Source organism: Pleurodeles waltl, chromosome 9, assembly GCF_031143425.1.
Source record: "Pleurodeles waltl isolate 20211129_DDA chromosome 9, aPleWal1.hap1.20221129, whole genome shotgun sequence".
Lineage (NCBI taxonomy): Eukaryota > Metazoa > Chordata > Amphibia > Caudata > Salamandridae > Pleurodeles > Pleurodeles waltl.
This window is the reverse complement of record NC_090448.1, coordinates 1,085,629,722-1,085,651,378: the sequence shown is the minus strand read 5'-3', so window position 1 is coordinate 1,085,651,378 and position 21,657 is coordinate 1,085,629,722. Positions and strand designations below refer to the sequence as shown.

At 45.4% G+C, this 21,657-nt stretch overlaps 1 protein-coding gene across 1 annotated transcript in view; it reads right to left on the bottom strand.

Annotated features, from left to right (window-relative positions):
* The window catches only part of TYRO3 (TYRO3 protein tyrosine kinase), a 364,403-nt gene that overhangs the window by 50,009 nt on the left and 292,737 nt on the right, over nt 1-21,657 (bottom strand). The window contains exon 16 of the mRNA XM_069208762.1: nt 20,509-20,618. Within this exon, the coding sequence (XP_069064863.1) occupies nt 20,509-20,618 (110 nt within the window). The remainder of the gene's footprint in view (nt 1-20,508; nt 20,619-21,657) is intronic.

The following is a 21,657-nucleotide window of genomic DNA, read 5'->3' as shown; positions in this document are numbered from 1 at the left end:
GAGCAGATGCTTTAGTTTGAGATATCTTTCTCGAGGACCAGACCGGCTGCAGTCCTAAATAGAGTGACTTAAATGTAGTGTTTTTGTGTTTTCTCTCTTGTTATTAGCAATGTTATTAGCAATGTACAGCGCACAACCTGCAACCAGTATGGTAGTCCGGGGTATGGCTTTCTACGCATGCGCACTGAAGACCAGAGTCTGTTTTGGTTTTTATCGAGGGTTGGGGGTCAATATATTGAGTACATCAGTTTTTTAACGAGCTGTAGTTCTTTTGGTGCGTGAGTGGTCAGGGCAGGGGGTGTGAACCAAATTGCTTATATAGCTCCTCCGCTGGGAGAAGTGCCACTGCCCGGTATGTGAGCGGTAAGTAGCTGATGCTAGCAAGTACTGTTGGAGTCTCTAATAGCCAGCTATATGCACATTCAATCTGTATGCAGAGTGTATTCAGAGATCTGTCTTAGTGTCCGTTGGTATTCATTCATTCGTGTGCCCCCCCTTCTTTATTGATGTGTTTCGCAGATTTCCTATGCCATCCCCAAGGCAGACTAGGTTTCTGGGTGCCTCTCTCTGGTCGGATAGAGGGCAGATCTATGAGAAGCACTTCTGCTCCTGGGCAGAAGGGTAGGCTGATTGGTACAGGTCTGCAGTGCTGGTACCTACCTGGGCAGTGCCGGGCACATATTCAGCGCTATCACCTTTAGGGAGTGGTGCTCAGCCTGCTGTCTTTGCTGAAGGTGTAAAACAGGACTGCTTGGTGCGAACGGAGAGATTACTTACACGTAATCTTCACCATGACAAGTCCATGCCTTCCAAGCCCTTTCCTGGGCCTTCTTAATATTCTGCTCATTCGTACTTACTGATGGGAAGAGAATCATCAGTGCTAGGCGGGGGGCTCCTTTGTTAGGGCGGAGCGTCACCCCCCACCTCCCCCTGCCAGCAGCAGAAGCTGCAAAACTTTATCCCCTCGTTGTTAAAGGGGCAGGACATCTGGGGTGAGGAGCCGTGAGAAAGAGTGCTCAACATTCCCCTCACTGTGCTTGTATGTTTGGCCGGCTCGGGCTGTCTCCAGCCTGCCAGCCCGGCAACATAGTGGCCAGGCTGGAGAGAGCCTGCACAGGCTCCCAGTCTGCCTGGGAGCACCCAGCCATGGCACTCCTAGCTAATCCTGACGCTGCTTTGAGCAGCATCAGTATTGGCCGCAGGGCAGGCTGGGAGCCTGTGCCTGTGTGCAGCCAGGAGGGAAGAGGAGCGTGGCGCAGGACCGCTCTGAAATGGTGTGTGTTTTAAAAAAAAAAAAATGTATTCAATTGTAGGTGAGAAAGCAGCAGGCTCTGCGCCTTCTTCAGTGAGTTACGGATGTCATTCTGATGGCCTCGAACAGCGTTACCACATGGTCGCCTCTACCCACCATGTTGTCCCAAGGTACTGCTTCCTCTCATCTATATTTACTTCCAGGGTTGTGAAAGCAAAATGCATTTAATGTAAGAACTGCTCCTGTGGGCTTGAGGCAGTAATGAAAAAGAGATGAATTGGTCTCCAAGCAGTTTCCACAAGGAAGCATTTATTCCTTCATTGCACATTCTGTGTCTCACTGGAAGGAGGCAACAAATCAGCCTAATAAACCTAATAAATACTGCATCAGTGACAATACCAGCCTGTAGGGAGTCACCACAAGTAACCTCAAGGTTGTCACAGCCCTTGGTGAGCAATATGAACAGCATCAGCCAACCTGGCAATATTAACCCAACACAAGATGCAGACTGTTGTGTTGTTTCAGGAAGGGTAACATGTCACCAGCAGAGCTGCCAACTTCTGCAAAATTGTCAGTCTAAGAAGGGGGCGAGGCTTTGTGACGAGCACTTTAAATTCACAGCCTCCTCCCTCCAACATCAAAAACACAGATTCTGAGGCTGTTGCCAAAGTCCTGGGGACGTTTCAGACCCCGTTCACACTTCCAGCTCTCAACAAATAGCTGGAAGCCTGCACTCTGCACGGATTTCCACCAATTGTTTGCACACTGTGTGATATCGGGTACTTAGTGGGTCACCATGTAGAGCAAGGGTCTTCAAACTGGGGGGCGGGCCCACTTGAGGAGGCCTCAACTGATCCCGGGTGGGGCGTCAGGCTCCAGCCAAAAGAGGCATTATGCAGATAACACTGCTTTTTAAAGCAGAAAAATGTTTATTGCATTTTTAAGAAGGTTACAGAACTTAACTACAATGTTTAATTAAGTCAAGACATAGTTAAACATTGCCTGCCAACTTAATAGAATTATTGTGAAAAATTCTGCGGGGGCCCGATTATGTTATTTTCCCCACTAGTGGGGGTGGAAGGGGGGGCAGCATTAACAAATTTGAGATCCACTGATGTAGAGGGAGCTGATGAAATGTGACACATGGCAGCAACGTGTGAGTTGGAAGGTCTGCTTCACTGGGTCTGTTCTGCTGGCAAATCACTGACAAACCTGTGTGGTCCTTCCCAGCCTGCAAAATTAAGGCATGACCCTCCTGAGTTTTGGGACTTTAGGCAAGATTTGGAGGGAGGAGATGGAACTCATGCCCCCTCAACCAGACTCATTCACTCATAATTCTATTCTCTCTCTTTATTTTGTGACTTGGTACCTCTTGTTACCCCGGGCAATTAGGTGGACTTTACTATGAACTCCTATCCTGACTCTGATACGCTGTTATTTCTGTGCATATCATTTGCTGTTAAACAATCCTGGTGTCAGCCTTAGCAATGTGCACCTGCTAGAACCTACAGAATGCAAAACAGAAGTATTAACTGAATCCATGAAAGAAACAGCCGTACAGTACATCGAGAAGGAAGGGAGCGCAGGCCTAGCTGTCATCCCCAGCCCTTGAGAAGCAGAACCTAACCCGCTGGAAGGCCTGGCCTACGTACCCTCCAAGAGTGCAGACCAACAAAAATGACAGCTGCCTCCCTCCTCCCACTTGTCTGGTAGGCAGCAGAGGTGAGGTTGGCGATCACTGACACCAAGAAGCGGCCAGCTTGTGCTTAGTGGAGTGAAATCGTGCAACTGGATTAGACAGAGAGCTTTGAATAGGTGTAGGGATGGTGGTCTGAGGCATTTGGCAGTAAGAAGCTGTTGCTAGTGTGGTGGAGTGACAGCAAGGGGTAGGAAGATTGCCATTGGAGGATCACTGGCCTACGGGTATGTTCAAGGCACTTTAGGTGACTGTGAAGAGTTTAGAAAGGGCTGGACAGTGCATTTGGAACATTAGATGTCTACACCCGCTATAATTAAAGACTACCGAAGGAGGAAACGATACAAGATTCTCCAGAAGATCTGTTTGATTGAAAGAGCCTCACAGGTTATCATAGGATATTGCATTACAAATGATTGTCCTCACGAATAAACAAAATTCTGTATAATGCACTGATATGAGATAGAATATTGGTGCCCACATGTACCGTTTCAGTCACTTGTCTATGCTATTTATTTTTTTACTGTGAATGTTTATGTGTGGTATATATGAGTATGAATGTTGAGAGAGAGTTTTATAATTTGTTCTCAGAGTGTCCATATATATATATATATATATATATGGAAAATGTCACTTACCCAGTGTACATCTGTTCGTGGCATGGGACGCTGCAGATTCACATGCTTTGCACATCCCGCCATGTAGTGTTGGGCTCGGAGTGTTACAAGTTGTTTTTCTTCGAAGAAGTCTTTTCGAGTCACGAGATCGAGGGACTCCTCCCCTTTCGGCTCCATTGCGCATGGGCGTCGACTCCATTTTAGATTGTTTTCCCCGCAGAGGGTGAGGTAGGAGTTGTGTATTATAGTAATAGTGCCCATGCAATGGAGTAAATATGTATGTACATAATGTGGTTATAGCGATATATCTACAAATTTACAAATGTTCAAGATCAACATCAAACGGCTACAGGCTCCCGGGGAGGTGGGCGGGCGCATGTGAATCTGCAGCGTCCCATGCCACAAACAGATGTACACTGGGTAAGTGACATTTTCCGTTCGATGGCATGTGTAGCTGCAGATACACATGCTTTGCATAGACTAGTAAGCAGTTATCTCCCCAAAAGCGGTGGTTGAGCCTGTAGGAGATGTAGTTGTTTGAAACAAAGCTCGTAGTACTGCTTGTCCTACTGTGGCTTGTTGTGCTGTTAACACATCCACGCAGTAGTGCTTGGTAAACGTATGAGGCGTAGACCATGTGGCTGCCTTACATATTTCAGTCATTGGAATGTTTCCTAGAAAGGCCATGGTAGCACCTTTCTTTCTAGTTGAGTGTGCTTTTGGTGTTATAGGCAGTTCTGATTTTGCTTTGAGATAACAGGTTTGAATGCATTTAACTATCCATCTGGCAATGCCTTGTTTGGATATTGGATTTCCTGTATGAGGTTTTTGGAAAGCAACGAACAGTTGTTTTGTTTTTCAAATTTGTTTTGTTCTGTCAATGTAGTACATTAATGCTCTTTTTATGTCTAATGTATGTAGTGCTCTTTCAGCTTAAGAATCTGGTTGTGGAAAGAACACTGGTAGTTCTACTGTTTGATTCAAGTGGAACGGTGATATGACTTTTAGTAAGAACTTAGGATTTGTTCGTAAAACTACTTTATGCTTGTGTATTTGAATAAAGGGTTCTTGTATGGTAAATGCTTGTATCTCACTTACTCTTCTTAGAGATGTGATGGCAATTAGAAATGCTACTTTCCATGTTAAGTATTGTATCTCACATGAGTGCATGGGTTCAAACGGCGGACCCATGAGCCGTGTCAAGACAATGTTAAGGTTCCACGAACGAACTGGTGGTGTCCTTGGTGGGATAATTCTTTTCAGACCCTCCATAAAAGCCTTTATGACTGGAATCCTAAAAAGGGATGTTGAGTGCGTAATTTGCAGATAAGCTGAAATTGCGGTGAGATGTATTTTAATGGATGAAAAAGCTAGCTTTGACTTTTGTAAGTGCAGTAGGTAGCTGACGATGCCTTTAGCAGATGCGTGTAAGGGTTGTATTTGTTTATTATGGCAGTAATACACAAATCTTTTCCACTTATTTGCATAGCAATGTCTTGTGGTTGGTTTCCTAGCTTGTCTTATGACATCCATACATTCCTGTGTGAGGTCTAGATGTCCGAATTCTAAGACTTCAGGAGCCAAATTGCTTGATTCAGCAATGCTGGATTTGGGTGTCTGATCTGTTGTTTGTGTTGAGTTAACAGATCTGGCCTGTTTGGTAGTTTGACATGAGGTACTACTGATAGGTCTAGTAGTGTTGTGTACCAAGGTTGCCTTGCCCAAGTTGGTTATTAGTATGAGTTTGAGTTTGTTTTGACTCAATTTGTTTACCAGATATGGAAGGAGTGGGAGAGGGGGGAAAGCGTATGCAAATATCCCTGACCAACTTATCCATAACGCATTGCCTTGAGACTGATCCTGTGGGTATCTGGATGCGAAGTTTTGGCATTTTGCGTTTTCTTTTGTTGCAAATAGGTCTATTTGTGTTGTTCCCCATCTTTGGAAGTAAGTGTTTAGTATTTGGGGGTGAATCTCCCATTCGTGGATCTGTTGGTGATCTCGAGAGAGATTGTCTGCTAACAGATTCTGAATCCCTGGAATAAACTGCGCTATTAGGCGAATGTGGTTGTGAATCGCCCAATGCCATATTCTCTGTGTCAGGAGACACAACTGTGTCAAGTGTGTTCCTCCCTGTTTGTTCAGATAATACATTGTTGTCATGTTGTCTGTTTTGACAAGAATGTGTTAGTGGCTTATTATAGGTTGAAATGCTTTCAACGCTAGAAATACTGCCAGTAGTTCTAAGTGATTTATGTGAAACTGTTTCTGCTGAGTGTCCCATTGTCCTTGGATGCTGTGTTGGTTGAGGTGTGCTCCCCACCCTATCATGGAGGCATCTGTCGTTATTACGTATTGAGGCACTGGGTTTTGGAAAGGCCACCCTTGGTTTAAATTTATATTGTTCCACCATTGAAGCGAGGTGTATGTTTGGCGGTCTATCAACACTAGATCTTGAAGTTGACCCTGTGCCTGTGACCATTGTGATGCTAGGCACTGTTGTAAGGGCCGCATGTGCAATCTTGCGTTTGGGACAATGGCTATGCATGAGGACATCATGCCTAGTAGTTTCATCACCATCTTCACTTGTATCTTTTGTTTTGGGTACATGGCCTGTATTACATTGTGAAATGCCTGTACCCTTTGTGGACTTGGAGTGGCAATCCCTTTCGTTGTGTTGATTGTCGCCCCTAAGTATTGCTGTGTTTGACACGGTTGAAGGTGTGACTTGTTGTAGTTGAGTGAGAAACCTAGTTTGTGGAGGGTTTCTATGACATACTTTGTGTGTTGTGAACACCGTTCTTGCGTGTTGGTTTTGATTAACCAATCGTCTAGGTACGGGAACACATGTATTTGCTGCCTTCTGATATGAGCAGCCACTACTGCCAGGCATTTTGTAAAAACTCTTGGCGCAGTTGTTATCCCGAATGGCAACACTTTGAATTGGTAATGTACCCCTTGGAATACAAACCTTAAGTACTTTCTGTGTGAAGGATGTATCGGTATAAGGAAGTATGCATCCTTTAGGTCTAGTGTTGTCATGTAGTCTTGTTGTTTGAGCAATGGGATTACGTCCTGCAGTGTCACCATGTGAAAGTGATCTGATGTAGATATTTAATGTTCTGAGATCTAATATAGGTCTTAGAGTTTTGTCTTTTTTGGGTATGAGAAAGTACAGTGAGTAAACTCCTGTTCCTCTCTGATGAATTGGTAAGAGTTCTATTGCATCTTTTTGTAACAACGCTTGGACCTCCAGTTGTAGAAGATCCATGTGTTGTTTTGACATATTGTGTGTTTTCGGTGGGACATTTGGAGGGAATTTTAGAAATTCTATGCAATAACCACGCTGGATAATTGCTAGGACCCAAGTGTCTGTTGTTATTTCCTTCTATTGTTTGTAGAACTTGGTTAATCTCCCCCCACTGGTGTTATGTGTTGGGGATTTGTGACGTTGAAGTCACTGCTTGTTTTTTGGAGTTTTGGGAGTTTGGAACTTCCCTCTACTTTTTGGGAATTGTCCCCCTCTATATTGTCCCCGAAAACTTCCCCGCTGATATTGGCTCTGATAAGTGGGCCTTGTTTGTGAGGTTGTGGGTTCCGTGCTTTGTCCTCGAAACCCCCCTCGAAACTGTGTTTTACGAAATGTGCCTCTGCTCTGTGGGGAGTAGAGTGCGCCCATGGCTTTGGCGGTATCAGTGTCCTTTTTAAGTTTTTCGATAGCAGTGTCCACCTCCAGCCCAAACAACTGCTGTCCGTTAAATGGCATATTCAGCACGGCTTGTTGTATTTCCGGCTTGAATCCTGATGTACGCAGTCATGCATGTCTCCGTATTGTCACTGCTGTGTTTCCAGTTCTAGCAGCTGTGTCTGCTGCATCCATTGCTGACCGTATCTGATTGTTCGAGATACTCTGTCCTTCTTCCACTACTTGCTGTGCTCTTTTTTGGAACTCCTTGGGCAAATGTTCTATAAAGTGTTGCATTTCGTCCCAATGAGCCCTATCATATCTGGCCAACAAAGCCTGTGAGTTGGCAAAACGCCACTGGCTTGCTGCCTGTGCCGCCACTCTTTTCCCTGCTGCGTCGAACTTACGACTCTCTTTGTCTGGAGGTGGTGCATCTCCTGAAGTGTGTGAGTTCGCCCTCTTGCGAGCTGCCCCTACTACCACTGAGTCTGTTGTCAACTGTTGTGTGATGTACACGGGGTCTGTTGGTGGCGGTTTATATTTTTTCTCCACCCTTGGAGTAATGGCCCTTCCTTTCACAGGCTCCTCAAACACTTGATTGGAATGTTTTAGCATTCCAGGTAGTATGGGGAGGCTCTGGTACTGGCTGTGTGTGGACGACAGTGTATTAAATAGAAAGTCGTCTTCAATTGGCTCAGCATGCAGGCGGACATTATGAAACGCCGCTGCCCTTGACAGCACCTGTGCGTAGGCTGTACTATCCTCTGGTGGTGACGGTCTAGCTGGATAACACTCGGGACTGTTATCTGACACTGGCGCATCATAAAGATCCCACGCGTCTGGATCATCCTGACTCATCCCTGTATGAGTTGGGGATTGCATCATTGGTGGAGTGGCTACCGGTGATGGTTGTGGAGATGGTGGCGGGGTTACTTGTTTAGCCACCTTCGCCTGTGGCTGCTTGTCTTTCTCTTGGAAGGCAAGTTTTTGTTTCATTCGAATTGGAGGGAGAGTACTGATCTTCCCTGTTTCTTTTTGGATGTGGAGCCTTCTTTGGGTGTAGCCTCTCTCCATTGTCTCCAGTTCCTGTCCAAATCTATGTGTTTGCATTTGTGAGGACAGGCCTTGTTCCTCTGTGTAGGAACTTGATTTCGGTTCCGAGGCCGGATGTTTCGGTATCAAAACCTTTTTGGCTGCCTTTTTCGGTTCCGATGACACTTTTTTGCTCTTCGGCGTACTTTCTCGGTGCCAACTCGGTTCGGTGCCGCTCTCTCGGTGCCGAGATTGCTCTGACCCGGTGTCTCGGGGTCGAGTCTGCTCTGACCCGGTGTCTCGGGATCGAGTGTGCTCTGTGCCGGTATCTCGACCGGAGTTGGATGACTTCGACACATGTATGCCCTTTTTCGGTGCCGATGCCCGGTCACCTATTTTTCGGGTTAAGCCATGGCCTGTTGGCGGTGGCGTCCCCTGGGCTTTACTGGTCTTTACGTGAGTCTTGTGTATCAACGTCTTACTCACGGTTTTCGGCGTCTGTTCAGGGTCGACCTCTTCCGAGTCTGAATCCTCGATGGAGAAGACTTCTTCTTCTTCCTCCATGTGTTTTTGTCCTGTCTGCACCGACGCCATCTGTAGTCTTCTTGCTCTTCGGTCCCTTAAGGTCTTTCTGGACCGAAATGTCTGACAGGCCTCACAGGTATCCTCTTTGTGTTCTGGCGACAAACACAAATTACAGACCAAATGCTGATCTGTATAAGGATAATTATTGTGACATTCGGGCAGAAGCGGAATGGGGTCCGTTCCATTAGCGTTGAAGACGCACGCGGTCGGGACGACCAGGCCCCGCCGGGGAATCGAAAACACCGAAGGGCCGCCGGAGCTCTTCAAATTTCGGTGTCGATCTGTTGTAACTAACCCGATACCGAATGCAAACAATACCGTCAAAGTTTCCGAGTTTTTCACTAACTTTCCGAACCGAAGCGCGGAGCGAAAAGGAACACGTCTGAACCCGATGGCGGAAAGAAAACAGTCTAAGATGGAGTCGACGCCCATTCGCAATGGATCCGAAAGGGGAGGAGTCCCTCGATCTCGTGACTCGAAAAGACTTCTTCGAAGAAAAACAACTTGTAACACTCCGAGCCCAACACTAGATGGCGGGATGTGCGAAGCATGTGTATCTGCAGCTACACATGCCATCGAACATATATATATATAGATTACATATCTATGTGTTATTATTCTAAATAAACAGTATCTCTACATAATGCACAGACTGATATTTGTTGTAGCTCAACGTTTTCTAATATAATCTTGTTTGGATTCCTTTTGGAACCACGATAGGATGTGGGTTCTGCTTTTCTTTGTTATGTTCAAGGAGCCCCCAAAGCAATGATCCGACAGGGTGAGTAGCAGCGCTTTACAAATATTGATTGATTGATTGACAGGGTCAGGTACCCACCTGCAGAAGGGTAGAAGAGGTCCTGGGTACTGGAATACTTGAATGAACTGGTCTGTGGCAGAAGCATAAATGGCCAGTGTTGTCCGAGGGGTGATAGTTGTGCCACCAGATCAGCCAGCGACCTTTAAACTGGCCAATAATGGCCAGCGAATTGCGTGCCAAGCGGCCAAAAGGCCAAGAGACAGGAATTTATGGGGTTATATTAATAAAAGCTGCGCCCTGTTATCTCCAAGCAGTGACTCTGTCTATTCTTGGGAGTGGGATAAACTGCGGGTTGTGGGCTTGTAGTGGGGCTGAGTGGCTCGACTGAATGTGTTTGGTGCGTCAGGAGGATGTGAACAAAAACTGCGGCAGTGGTTTCTCCTTTAGGGCAGAGGGGTGTCGCCCCTCTGCCTAAAACGCCCCCCAGATCTGAAAAATAAAATGGCACTAAAGTTTATTTATTACCATTTTATTTTCCATCCTCCCTACAGTGAGCTGTGCACTTAAGTTTAAAGTGTGCATATCTTTTTGGCCAGCTGTCTTGCGACAGCCAGCCAGACCTACACACTTTAAACTTCTCTAACCAAGATGTCTTAAGACAGCTTGGTTAGAGAAAGCACAGGCCTCCAGTGCTCTTGTGAGCGCTGAGAAAGGCCGCTCCCTCGAATCCCAACGCTCCTTTCATGCTGGTTACCAGCATGAAAGCAGCGCCAGGATTGCTTCAGGGAATTTGCTGGAGTCAGAGAGGAGACCAGAGCGAGGAGGACGTCTGAGTCATGCAGCAAGCAAGGTAAGTGTTTTTTTCTTTTTATTTACACCACTCACCTTGCATGCATCCATGCACGCACCAACACCACATTTTTGCCCCCCCTCCAAATTTGCCTACATGCCAGCCGCTGCTGATCAACTGGTGTGTTCTGTGAGCAATGAGCACAGCCCCCACCCACGGATTACAAGCACAGCTTTACCACATACACACTGTATATGGTTTTCAGAGCCGGCATCAAGCGTGGGTATTGTGTGTTGCTGCGCGGGGAACCGCACTAGACCCACCAACATGGGGCCCCGCACCAGTACATCATGGCACACTGGTCCTGGCTCCTCCTCTAATTGAGAGTAAGGTTCCTTGTTGCAATTGTGTCCACGGAAGGGGGGCACCCTCCATGCAAGTTTGTCCTGCAATCAGGCCTCCTGCCCTGCTACCATTCAGAGGCACCAGGGGACGCCCACTGTCCAGCAGTTTGGTATCCCAGCAGTTGTAACCCTTTCTGATGATAAGCAACTGTCACGCCTTCAGCGGGCTGGAGGCTGTAAAAGAGCGGTTTGAAGGTGGCCGAGAGGGAGGGGCTGGACAACAGAGCTTGTGCAGGAGGGTCATCTATAGAGATGCAAACAGTCCTAAATGTCTCATGCTGTATGGCGATTAGAGGTGCCTCGCACAGTCGCTTTCTGGCCGGGACCCCTAAAATCCTACAACAGGCCCTGACGGGTTCCACACGTCTCCACCCACAAAAGCCTGAATGAAAATAATTAGGAAATATCAACCAAGCTGGTTCTATTTTCTCATTAATGACCGATAGCTGAAATTTAAAATAAAAAGCACATAAAGGAAACCTCCAAGAAAACTCTGTTGCACCCACGAATATTCACTTCCGATAAACTGCATTTGGACTGGGGCTGCACACACTCGGGCACTCTGAACAGACTACGGCTCATGCAGCGTTTATTCTGGAACAAATGCCAGTTACCAGTGGTTTCAGCTCTCTCCAGTTCCTGCAGACAACATTTGGCCATTGACATACATGTTAAACACAACAAAGTGCACTGAAATGTACGGGTTAAACAAAAATACCACATGCAACGAGTAAACACCACCAGCCAGTTCCACGGGGGGGCTGGAATCAGCAGGTGAACCAGCAGAAACTTTTTGTAAATTGAATTTCATCCAAGGAAACTCGTCTGTGACACAAATGTAGCAGGTTGGAGACCACTTGCTGCAGAATATAAAGATGCAGGTTTGAGGGATGCCCCAGATTATTTGCCAGCTATCCCCGGGATACCCCTCCCCCTCAAGTATATTCGATATTACTGATCCCTAAGGTGCAATGAGTCACCCGGCGCCTGCACATGCGCTAGACACGTGTTACCATTACATGTAATTCTTTCCACTAAAGGATAAGCCTCCCTGACACAATCAAACAGAACATTTATAGAGCGCGCTACTCACCTGAGAGGGTCTCAAGGCGCTTGGGGGAGGGGGGGGGGGGAATTACTGCTGCTCGAAAAGCCAAGTCTTGAGGAGTTTCCTGAAACACAGGGCCCTGACCTCTTCTATCCTTGAGCTGACTCTCCCCACCAGGGGTCTGCCTATGTGGGAGTCACACACATGGGTGGGTGCAAAGAGTGGGCGGGCAGGGACCGTCTGTCTCCAGCAATTCCCCACTCTGAGGCTTCACAACGGGAAGCAAACGGAGGAGAGCTAACATGTTGTGCAAATATGGTGGAACGAAAAATAACGCTACTTTCAGACGCAAATGCCTTGGTTCAGCAACCACAACCAAGCAAAGATAACATCCTAGTGCCTCGAGATCAGCAGTGACCATCAACTTTACTTTTCATGTGAAAGCAGCTGCTTTTGCAAGGGTTTTTGTTTTTCATGTAAAATACATATCAGAGGCAATAAAACACACGGATACCACATCGCTAGAGAAATGCACTCGGGCACACAACCCCATTGCTGTAAGCAACGACCATAGCGTGTCTACCGAGACGGGTAGCTCACTGCAGTTTGTCTTTTATGTCATGAGCACAGGTTCGAATCCTGCTGGGAACACTCCGGCTTTCAGCGCTTCGAGGGCCATGAAGCAAATACCATCGAGCTAGCTAGCAAGAAGCATCTCTTATTTGTCAAAAGCGCCAAGAAACCCACCTGCGCAAAGGTGCGCTCTATACCTGTTAAGTTAAAAACAATTTACAGACAACGTCGATAAGGTGCTCATGGGGCGGAGCTCTCCGATAATTGCTTCCTAGGAGGCCCCGCCTTCAATGGGGTGCAGTGTATGGAACTTTCCTTAACACAGCTCTCGCACGAGAAAGTTGCCAGTTAGCAGCGTTCTTAAGGAGTCGCACTCTCCCCTGAAGAGTGAAGATTAATGAAATAAGTCTAACTTTAATGGGCCCTTAGTCCGTGGTCAGGCCTAGCACGGAATATATATTCGAGATGGAGGGTACAGTGCTATGAATGCACCACTTGAATCAATTTATAGATTTGCGACCACAGCGCCCCCGCTGTTGACATGCAGTACTGCATAATAAATGGAAGCAACGACAGACTGTCCCATAAACCAGAATGGGGGAGACAAGAACGCTTGAGTAGACCTTTCCCCCACCAATAGGAATCGGGAGCCTATTTTAATAATGTGCAACCTTCATCAAACGAATAAAACAATTAATAAAATAGATGAACAGGCTCGTGAGACAGAATTAAACAGTGGGAGGTTATTTTATATCAACAGAACATATGAAATATAAAAACATACTTCCAGGCCGCAGAACAAACAAACAGAATTGTACTTTATTACTCTGCCCGTATAAGCCAGGCTTCACGCATAACCAACATCTCTCTCTTCTTCGATGCGCTTCGAGAAGCAAATTCTGTGGTCAATACTTCGGTATTAAGAGACCAACACGTGTTTAGGTCTGTGTGATGACAATGCAGCTGTCACACAAACCTATTACTGACAATGTACGTAGAATGGGCTCTGACTCTGCCCCTCCGAACTACCAGCTTTATTCAACCAGCCTCAATCACTAGCTGGCTGGAGATTCTGACAGTCACATCCTGGTTCAGCTCCGCAGGTTATCCAACTTTCATCTAACCTGACTGGCTCTTTGGTGTATCCTTCCACGCTCCTTCCAGCGCCGCTCGACTGGTTGCTTTGAACTACATGAGGGACTACTTTACAACTGTAGCATTTTCTGTTCCTGTACTGTGTGTCTCGCTCTAACATGCCAAAGCTCAGTAACGAATGGGGTCAGGTCGGAGTGGCAGGGAACGGGGGAGGTGTGGACGACACAAACAGAAAACAAACAGAGGAAAGAAAACAGACATAAAAAACGCATCTGCCGATGACTGCATCAACGCTCATCTGCTCCGCTCCACTGCAGGCACAGGTTTCCAGCGTGCCCTGCGGCCATTCTTGATGCTGCACTTATGCTGCCGGAAGCATGAAAGCAGCATCAGGATTGGCCTGAGTGTCCTCGAATTGCGCTCACAGGCAAACTGGGAGCCTGTGCCTGCCTTCTCCAACCTGGCAACGAAGCTCGGGTTGAAGACAACTTAGTGCGTGTGTGAGTTTGGCCTTCCTGAGACGGCCGGCCAAACCCACATGCGCACTGATAGCAGTGCCACCTCTGCCTCTCCATCCCCTCACCGCGATAGCCCCACCCCCCAAGACTCAGCCCAGCCCAGCCCAGCCCAAATTGAAAAATAAAACGATAATACCTTTTTAAATTATTGTTTCATTTTCAACTTTTGAAGCTGCTGGCAGGGGGCCACGCTCTGTCGCCATACCGGAGGAACAGCAGCTGCTAAAACTGACTATGTTAGCATATCAAAACCAAACCTATTGGCATTACCAATGCTGGCTATTCTTTTGCTTACCATTTAACTGGATATTGAAGTTGTATAATCTTTCATGAAAAAACATCAGGTGTGGACATTCCATGTGGGCAAAAGCCGGGACCATGCATTTGTGGGATGTCTATCTGGTTGAAATACTGAGTTTATGTATGGAACAGCATGAAAGCCAGACGGGCATCGAACACAGAATTATACCTACCTTGTATTAGACCACTGCAAAAACATATCACTCAATATTTAGTTGTATGTGACCAACTGTGACCACAATCATGTGATGAGTCCATGGTGCCCTCCAATTTAATAAATAAGTAGGTATGCTAATCAAACGGTCATAGCTATATGTTAACCAAAAGGTTAGTTTGCTATGGTTAGACTTTTTTTTATTTCTCTCCTATTCAGCAGTGCAAAAGGATAGAATTACATTGATTTCTAATGGTGTTCAGCCAGTGATTGCAATGCTCCTAGCCTAGATACCATATTTCTCACAGTGTTGAAACGTAATTGCCATTTTTAGCCTTGGGCTTGGGATCTTTCTGGTCAGTTGCTCTCACACACCTTGCCAATAGCAAGCTGCCTTCAGGCAACCAACTACCTGTGCAAAACTGAGCCACAAGACAGCAATCCTAACAGCATAAGGCATTACAATGCATTTCAGAGCTATGAATCAGCAGGTAGGTTTCATACGCCTTATGGCAGTGGTTCCAAACCTGTGGTCCTTGGCCCACCAGGGGTCTTGACACACTCCCAGGGGGTCCGCAGGCCTGGGGCGATGGGAAAGCAGCTGTGGTCTCTCGACAGAAACATGAGTGTGTTTTTATTTGTTCAGCAGCTGTAAATGCACTGCAAAGTTCCTTGTACAACCAGCAGCTTTCTGGCAAAAATAAAAGCATCAAGATAACTCTGGTGATTAATGTACCTGCTGAAAAGAGATGGGAGTTTTGCCTAGTGGCAATTCTGACTCATCTAAGGTAGCGCAGATGGTTATTATGCCTGCTTCAAAGAACGTCTATCATGCAAAGAAAAGTATTTTATGTGCAAGGCACAGTGGGTTACTGCTTTTGTCACAGAGAATTTTTTTACTGTGCAGTTCATAAGTTATAATCCTAATATAGCACAGTCAGCTGTGAACTACCATCAAAGAGCTGCATGCAAACTTCACAGCACAACTTAAAAAGTCCCGTCCCCCCCAGGCTTTCATTATCCTTACGTTGCTAAAAAAAAAGGTTTGCTTGCATAGAAATACATTCTTAAGTCAACGCTAACCACTGTGTTATGCTCTGAATTCTGAGTTTGTGCTCCTCCAGGCCAAGCTCTCTTAGAAAATGCCTACCAGTATGGATGACATATGAATCCTACACCTTGTAGTCCCCTGTAAAGTGCTCCGACACCCTAAACTGGCATGAGAGGAGCTACACAACAAATGAATTACATGTGTCAGGGAGGCTATGGAGAGATGAGAGGCCCTTATAGTTTTACTTCCTTTCCCCACCACATATTTATGTGAAAAAGCTTTCTCACATCTAACACCTAAAAAATAAAAAAATAAATTGCTTGGGAAATGTCTGACCCGAGGACTGAACTCTCCTAAGTAAAACCAAATATTGAAAAGTTAGTCACCGAGATGCAGCGCCAAACTTCCCATTACAAGTTTTAGATTTTGCATATTTTTTCAATATAAAATAATACAATTTTTAGTAACTTGAGTATTTGTTTGATGTGTACTTGTTTGTGTTCTTTTTGCAAATTACTATTTTAATTTTGAAATTTAAATCGTACGAATTGCTTGGGGGTCCCTGGCTTCCGGGAGTGATTCAGTGGGGGTCCTCAGGAGTCAAAAGGTGGGCAACCACTGCCTTATGGCATTCAAGAATGTCAATGTTAGATAGGACAGAACACTCCGTGAGGTCTCTTGTGCTTTTGTTCTATTCCTGCCCTGAGAGGATAGTAATTATTACTCTGGATTTTCATGTGCTACATAGTAATTTAAATTCACACCTGTGGCAGCTTCCTGTGCACTGCAGAGTGTCGCTAAAACGTAGAGGGAGGGCAGATTACACAACAGACTACCAATATGCCAGCAATATTACAAGGAGTAGGAGACACTGAAAATCTGTCAAGGCATACAGTGCATTTATTCATCTGATACAATGATAAATCCTAGCATTGTAGATAAATTAACTATATTGTTGCCGGCTGAGTGCTCCCTTTAGATCAACATTCGAGGATGCTGCTACCAACCCTCCAATTAGACTTGCCGATGTGTCCAGTGCATCGGCGCAAGGGCAAGTATCCCTGTGAATTACCAAGCAGGATCCAAAAAGTCAGCATTAGTCTTCTCGCAATTGGCGTATAGGTGTACCAATATGATAAAATTGATCCTGCAAACAACAAAAATACATGAATATTTTAAAAGTGTACAGTTGTGAATGGTAAACTCTATGGGACATTCATTTTGCAGAGTTCTTCCACGTCAATTTCAGAATGGTATGATGTAGGGTGGAACTTTAGGGGCAGATGGCTGGACGAAGTTGGAGGAGTGAGGCCGTGTCATGGGTGCGCCTCTAATAAAGATTTATCCTGTTTCCAGAAGTGCCTCTTTCAAATATTTACATCACTGGAAATGTCACCACATGTGTGTTCTGGCAATTTTGTAGGTAAATAGACATATTTTGCTCCATTATTCCATAGACAATCGCAACGTTCAAATTAGATGTGCTTCGTCACATGCTCAAAGAAAAAGCGGGCCCATTTTACGGGATGCCAGCACGTTTGGCGCCTCCGAGCTGAGATTGTGCCAAAGAAAAACCATTACATACATACATACACACAGAGATGAAACCGGGTGTCTGCAGACTTTCGAATGTATTATGTACTCTCAGTTAAGCTTTAGGGCAAGCTTACCTCAAGACAGTAATACTGTGCCTTGCATAGAGTTTTAGCTCCTTCAACGTAGTGATTAAACTATTCAGAATTATGACTTAAAAAATGATTTCTCTCTCAAACATAGGAGTAGTGCTTTCAGCTCACAACAGTCTAATTTAGCCCCGTAAGGGGTAGTAGGTGCTATACAAGTCCAACTAAAATATCACACAGAAGGAATAATGTATTTAGATTACATCTACCAAGCCACTGTCATACTCGCAGTCATATCCAATGAGTGTGCCAGAGGCCGGGTGCAATGCGTTCAGTTAGCATTTCGGGCTTCACTAGTATCTAGTCAATTTTGACATGAGACGAGATACTGATACCTGTTCGGCGCGAGTGTCCCACAGGTAGAGTTTTAGGTCAAAGGAAACCTAACCTTCCGCAAAGCTAGGCCTAGTCACTACAGCCAATCTTATTCTGGGTTGACTTTTCTGCCACAACCAAACTTGATGACTCGAGGGCTTAAACATATATTCTATGACGAGTAAAAGGGTGATACTGAAACGCATAAAGGACCAGGAGCAGGACTATAATTTACATTGACACCACCATTTACCCCTGGCTCTGAGCAGGCGCCAGAAGAAAGTATGAGGACAAAATGCGGGGCAGTGGGAGGAGAAGGGAGGTGCAGGTGGAGGCAAGGTGCAAGCAAGATGCAGTCTGTGTGGGGGGGACGCGGCAGAGCATTAGATGCTCCACCTGCGCCATACTAGGGGGTCACACTGGGGGAGGGGGTACTGAGGACAAGCCTGGGCTGTCCTTGAAGCGTAAGCCGGTGTCGCAATTTTACTGTGCGGAACTTCCGACAGATGAAATTGGGTCAGGTGTTTCCGCACCCACCAAACCACTTTTAATTGGGCAGAGAGGTATCCCACCTGGGGTACCGCTTTGACCAACATATAGTTAGTTAGGCCCTTGGTTAGTGTAAACCCTACCGACCGGGCCACACGCTTCCAGTGCACAATTATGTTCAGCCTAACAAAGCACCCTTTTGACACAGGTAACACCAGGAAGTGTTAAGCAAGAGCCATTTATGGTCTTTCCTCTTGGTGAAAAGAGGTGCAACAGTTGGTAGGAACCACATCCCCAGAGCTGCACTCCTTCAATAGATTGTTCCACGCCTCCTCTCGATGACCCACAGTTCCGTAAAAGTGCGTATGGCTCACTCATTCTATTTCTCCTGCTGAGATCCCACTCTGTGTGACTTCATACAACTGCTCTAGGCCCTGGGAGTGAAGAAGGAGGCACCTGTTTGTAATCACACATGTGAGTCAACAATGTATGTAATGGTAAGCAGCTCAGGGTAATTACCAGCAGCTGAGATGAATTCAAGCATTTTACCAAGCATTATTGTGCTATTTGCTGTGCTAAAAACATGGCATTTAGGTATCCCAGCTGGCACACAAATTCTAAGGAGATCCTGAGGTGTTCGCAGGGCTAATAAGCACTATATAAAAGCTATTTACAATTACAAAGCCTGCAGTGTATGACAGGTGAGTATTGGTTAACTGGTCTCCTGTGTCCAGATAGCCATGAGTCATACAGAAAACCTCACTTTGCACATTCAAGAGGATATCAGTCTCTACTCAGCCCCTCAAATTTAAAGGGCCCATCTGTTAGGTCAAGCACTCCCAACCTTAGGACACTACATGCATCACAACTTCTACAATAGAGCAAGAAAACCCAGACATGCATGAACCACATTCACATGCACACTACATGATGTGACACAGGACACAACATCGCTCCTTCTTTTACAAGGAAACATGGCAACAGTAAACTGGATTCCAAGCAGATAGGCAGAACTTGAAAGAGACAAAATAAGAAACCACTTTCCACGTGAGCAACAGAACAACAAGGGCACCAAAAGACACACCAGATGTACTTTGTCATAGAGTACTATTCATTAAAACTGTACTTTGGTACACAACCCTCAAAATGCTATGCCCTTTCAAATCGCATCTTGGTTCATAGCTCTTGGCCCACATGTGGCAGCCCACACAAACATCTCAAATGAAAACAGCTTGCACAAAAGCACAGAGCTTCTGTGCATTATACAACTTGTAAGTAATATGCTATGGCTCAAGAAGACATTCTTTTAAAACAGCTACTATAACAGTGGACACAAACAATTAGTGAAAGAGATAGACATGTACATCACTCAATGTGACGAAGTATGAACAGGGTAGGGAACATGTCACCACCAATGCAAGTTTCCAATTCCTCCGAAACAAGGACGGTGAAGAATAAGACAACGCCAAGGCAGGGAATTCATAGCCTGAGAGTTCGAGGGAACGGAGAAAACGCTAACACCAAAGCAGCCACTGCACTGCCTGAGACGGATGGAGAGGGGTGAATAACACGCTAACACAAAGGCAGCCACTCCATTACAGCAGAAAGATGGAAGAGTAGAGAGCATGCCAGCACCAAGGCACCACAGAGGGATGGAGGAGAACGTGTCAGCACCAAAAGAGGTTCTCCACTACCTCAAGAAGAGGAAATAGGAAAATAGGAGACAAACATGCCAATACCAAGGCGGCCACACCACAGCCTCAGAGAGATGGAGGAGCGGAGAACAAGCTAAAATCAAGGCAGATGTTCCACTTGTACTCCTAGCAAGTCTCCACTGGGCATGGAATACAGTAGAAGGAAATGGGAAACCCTACCAAGAAACTGGTTAGGGATACAGTGAAAAAGACCTGATGGCGAGACAGCACAGAGGGCATGGGGACAAGACCCAGTCGTGAGCAAGCCAGGTTTGTGCTTATCATGAAAGAGACAAGTACAACACAGAGTTGTAAAAGTCATGAATAGTAATTAGATTGTGTATATGCACCTGAATTACTAGCAATCTGGTGTATTTATTTATGGAGCAGCTTACATTCATAGCTGTCATACTATGAATAGGTAGTTAATACATACTGTTCCTTAAATGTAACATTGTTTCATCTATGATTTATAAATGGCACAGTCCTCACCGTGCCTTATTCTCCATACAACATTTGGTTCATGTAAACACTGACCAAAAACACTGCAGTTATCCCCATATTTTAGAATGATGCACTGGACATCGCATCACACTTGTGAAATACTACTGAACTCTGTATAGATTGACGATGAAAGTCTCATACAAACAGAGGCAAGTGTTAAAAAAGAAAGGTAACTTCAGTATTGACTCATCAACAATACACAATATTATTAATTCCGCTTTTATTTGCGTCACTCCCACCACCATCAGTACCGAACAGACTTACATGCAGTTGCGTGAGGCCAGGTCTCGGTGTATGAAGTTTTTTGAGCTCAGGTACTCCATTCCACTTGAGATCTCAACCATGAACCTGATCAGAGTCTGGATGGGCACCGTCTAAAGGGGGGAAAAAAAAAAACAGACTTGAGGAAGAGTTACAAAAGAAACTCCCAAAGAGATCAGTGTACTCTTTGATCAACTTTTAGATGTTAGGAACCAGGTGGGTCCATTCTAGGTCCACTATAGTGAGATCAAGGTCAGTTTTCCAGAACAACACAACTTTGTAAATAGTTCAATCTAGAATATTTCTAGTGTGAATCTGTCTTACGAAAATATCATGACAATCTGTTATAGATTCGCGCATCCTCGACTTAAGTCAGACACCGCTACTAAAACTGTGCACCCATTCAAAATACAAGTCTGCGGAACCATTTTTAAGGTTCATAAAATGTGTTAACATGGGGTTCCATTATGATGGTGCTGGATTTAACAGTGTCATCCCGACACAAACACAGCAGCAGCACACCTAGATGAAGGTATGCTCTGTTGACCGCACATTGGGAACTGCAAAAATGTGAAGGAAATGGCTTGGGCCACCACCATAATAAGCCAATGTAGAATTGTAGATTGTTTTGCACTCCTCGCATTAGTGTGAACACTGGTTGGTCAGCAGTGATGAACATACTAAGAAATTTAGGAAAAGGGTGTGTGATGTTTGCAGGAGCACTATCTCCTAAGAACGTGGAGCCAAAACTAAATATTCGCCAATAAGGGATAGTAGTGGTGTCATCGATCGCACCTCGAAGTGTACCTAGTATACGTGGGTAAATTAGTTCTGAACCAATAGGTTTGGGTGGTGCTTCTTGGCATAATGTGCCCTACTACCACAAGGCATAAAGAGTGATGGCGGAAGCGGGTTCACTGTACACACACAAACAAAAAGATATCACAGCACTCAAAATAAGTCCACAATTGTTGTAATCCCTCAAAAATAAGGGTCTGTAGAAGACATGACAAATTCAGCTCGTTTATTGACATGCAGAAGTTCCCGTTCTTCACGTGGCATATGTTTTGACATCTACAGCCAACACGTGTTCTGTCATCCTGGTGACTTTTTCAAGGCTAATGGTTACAAAATTATTCTCAATTTAAGTGG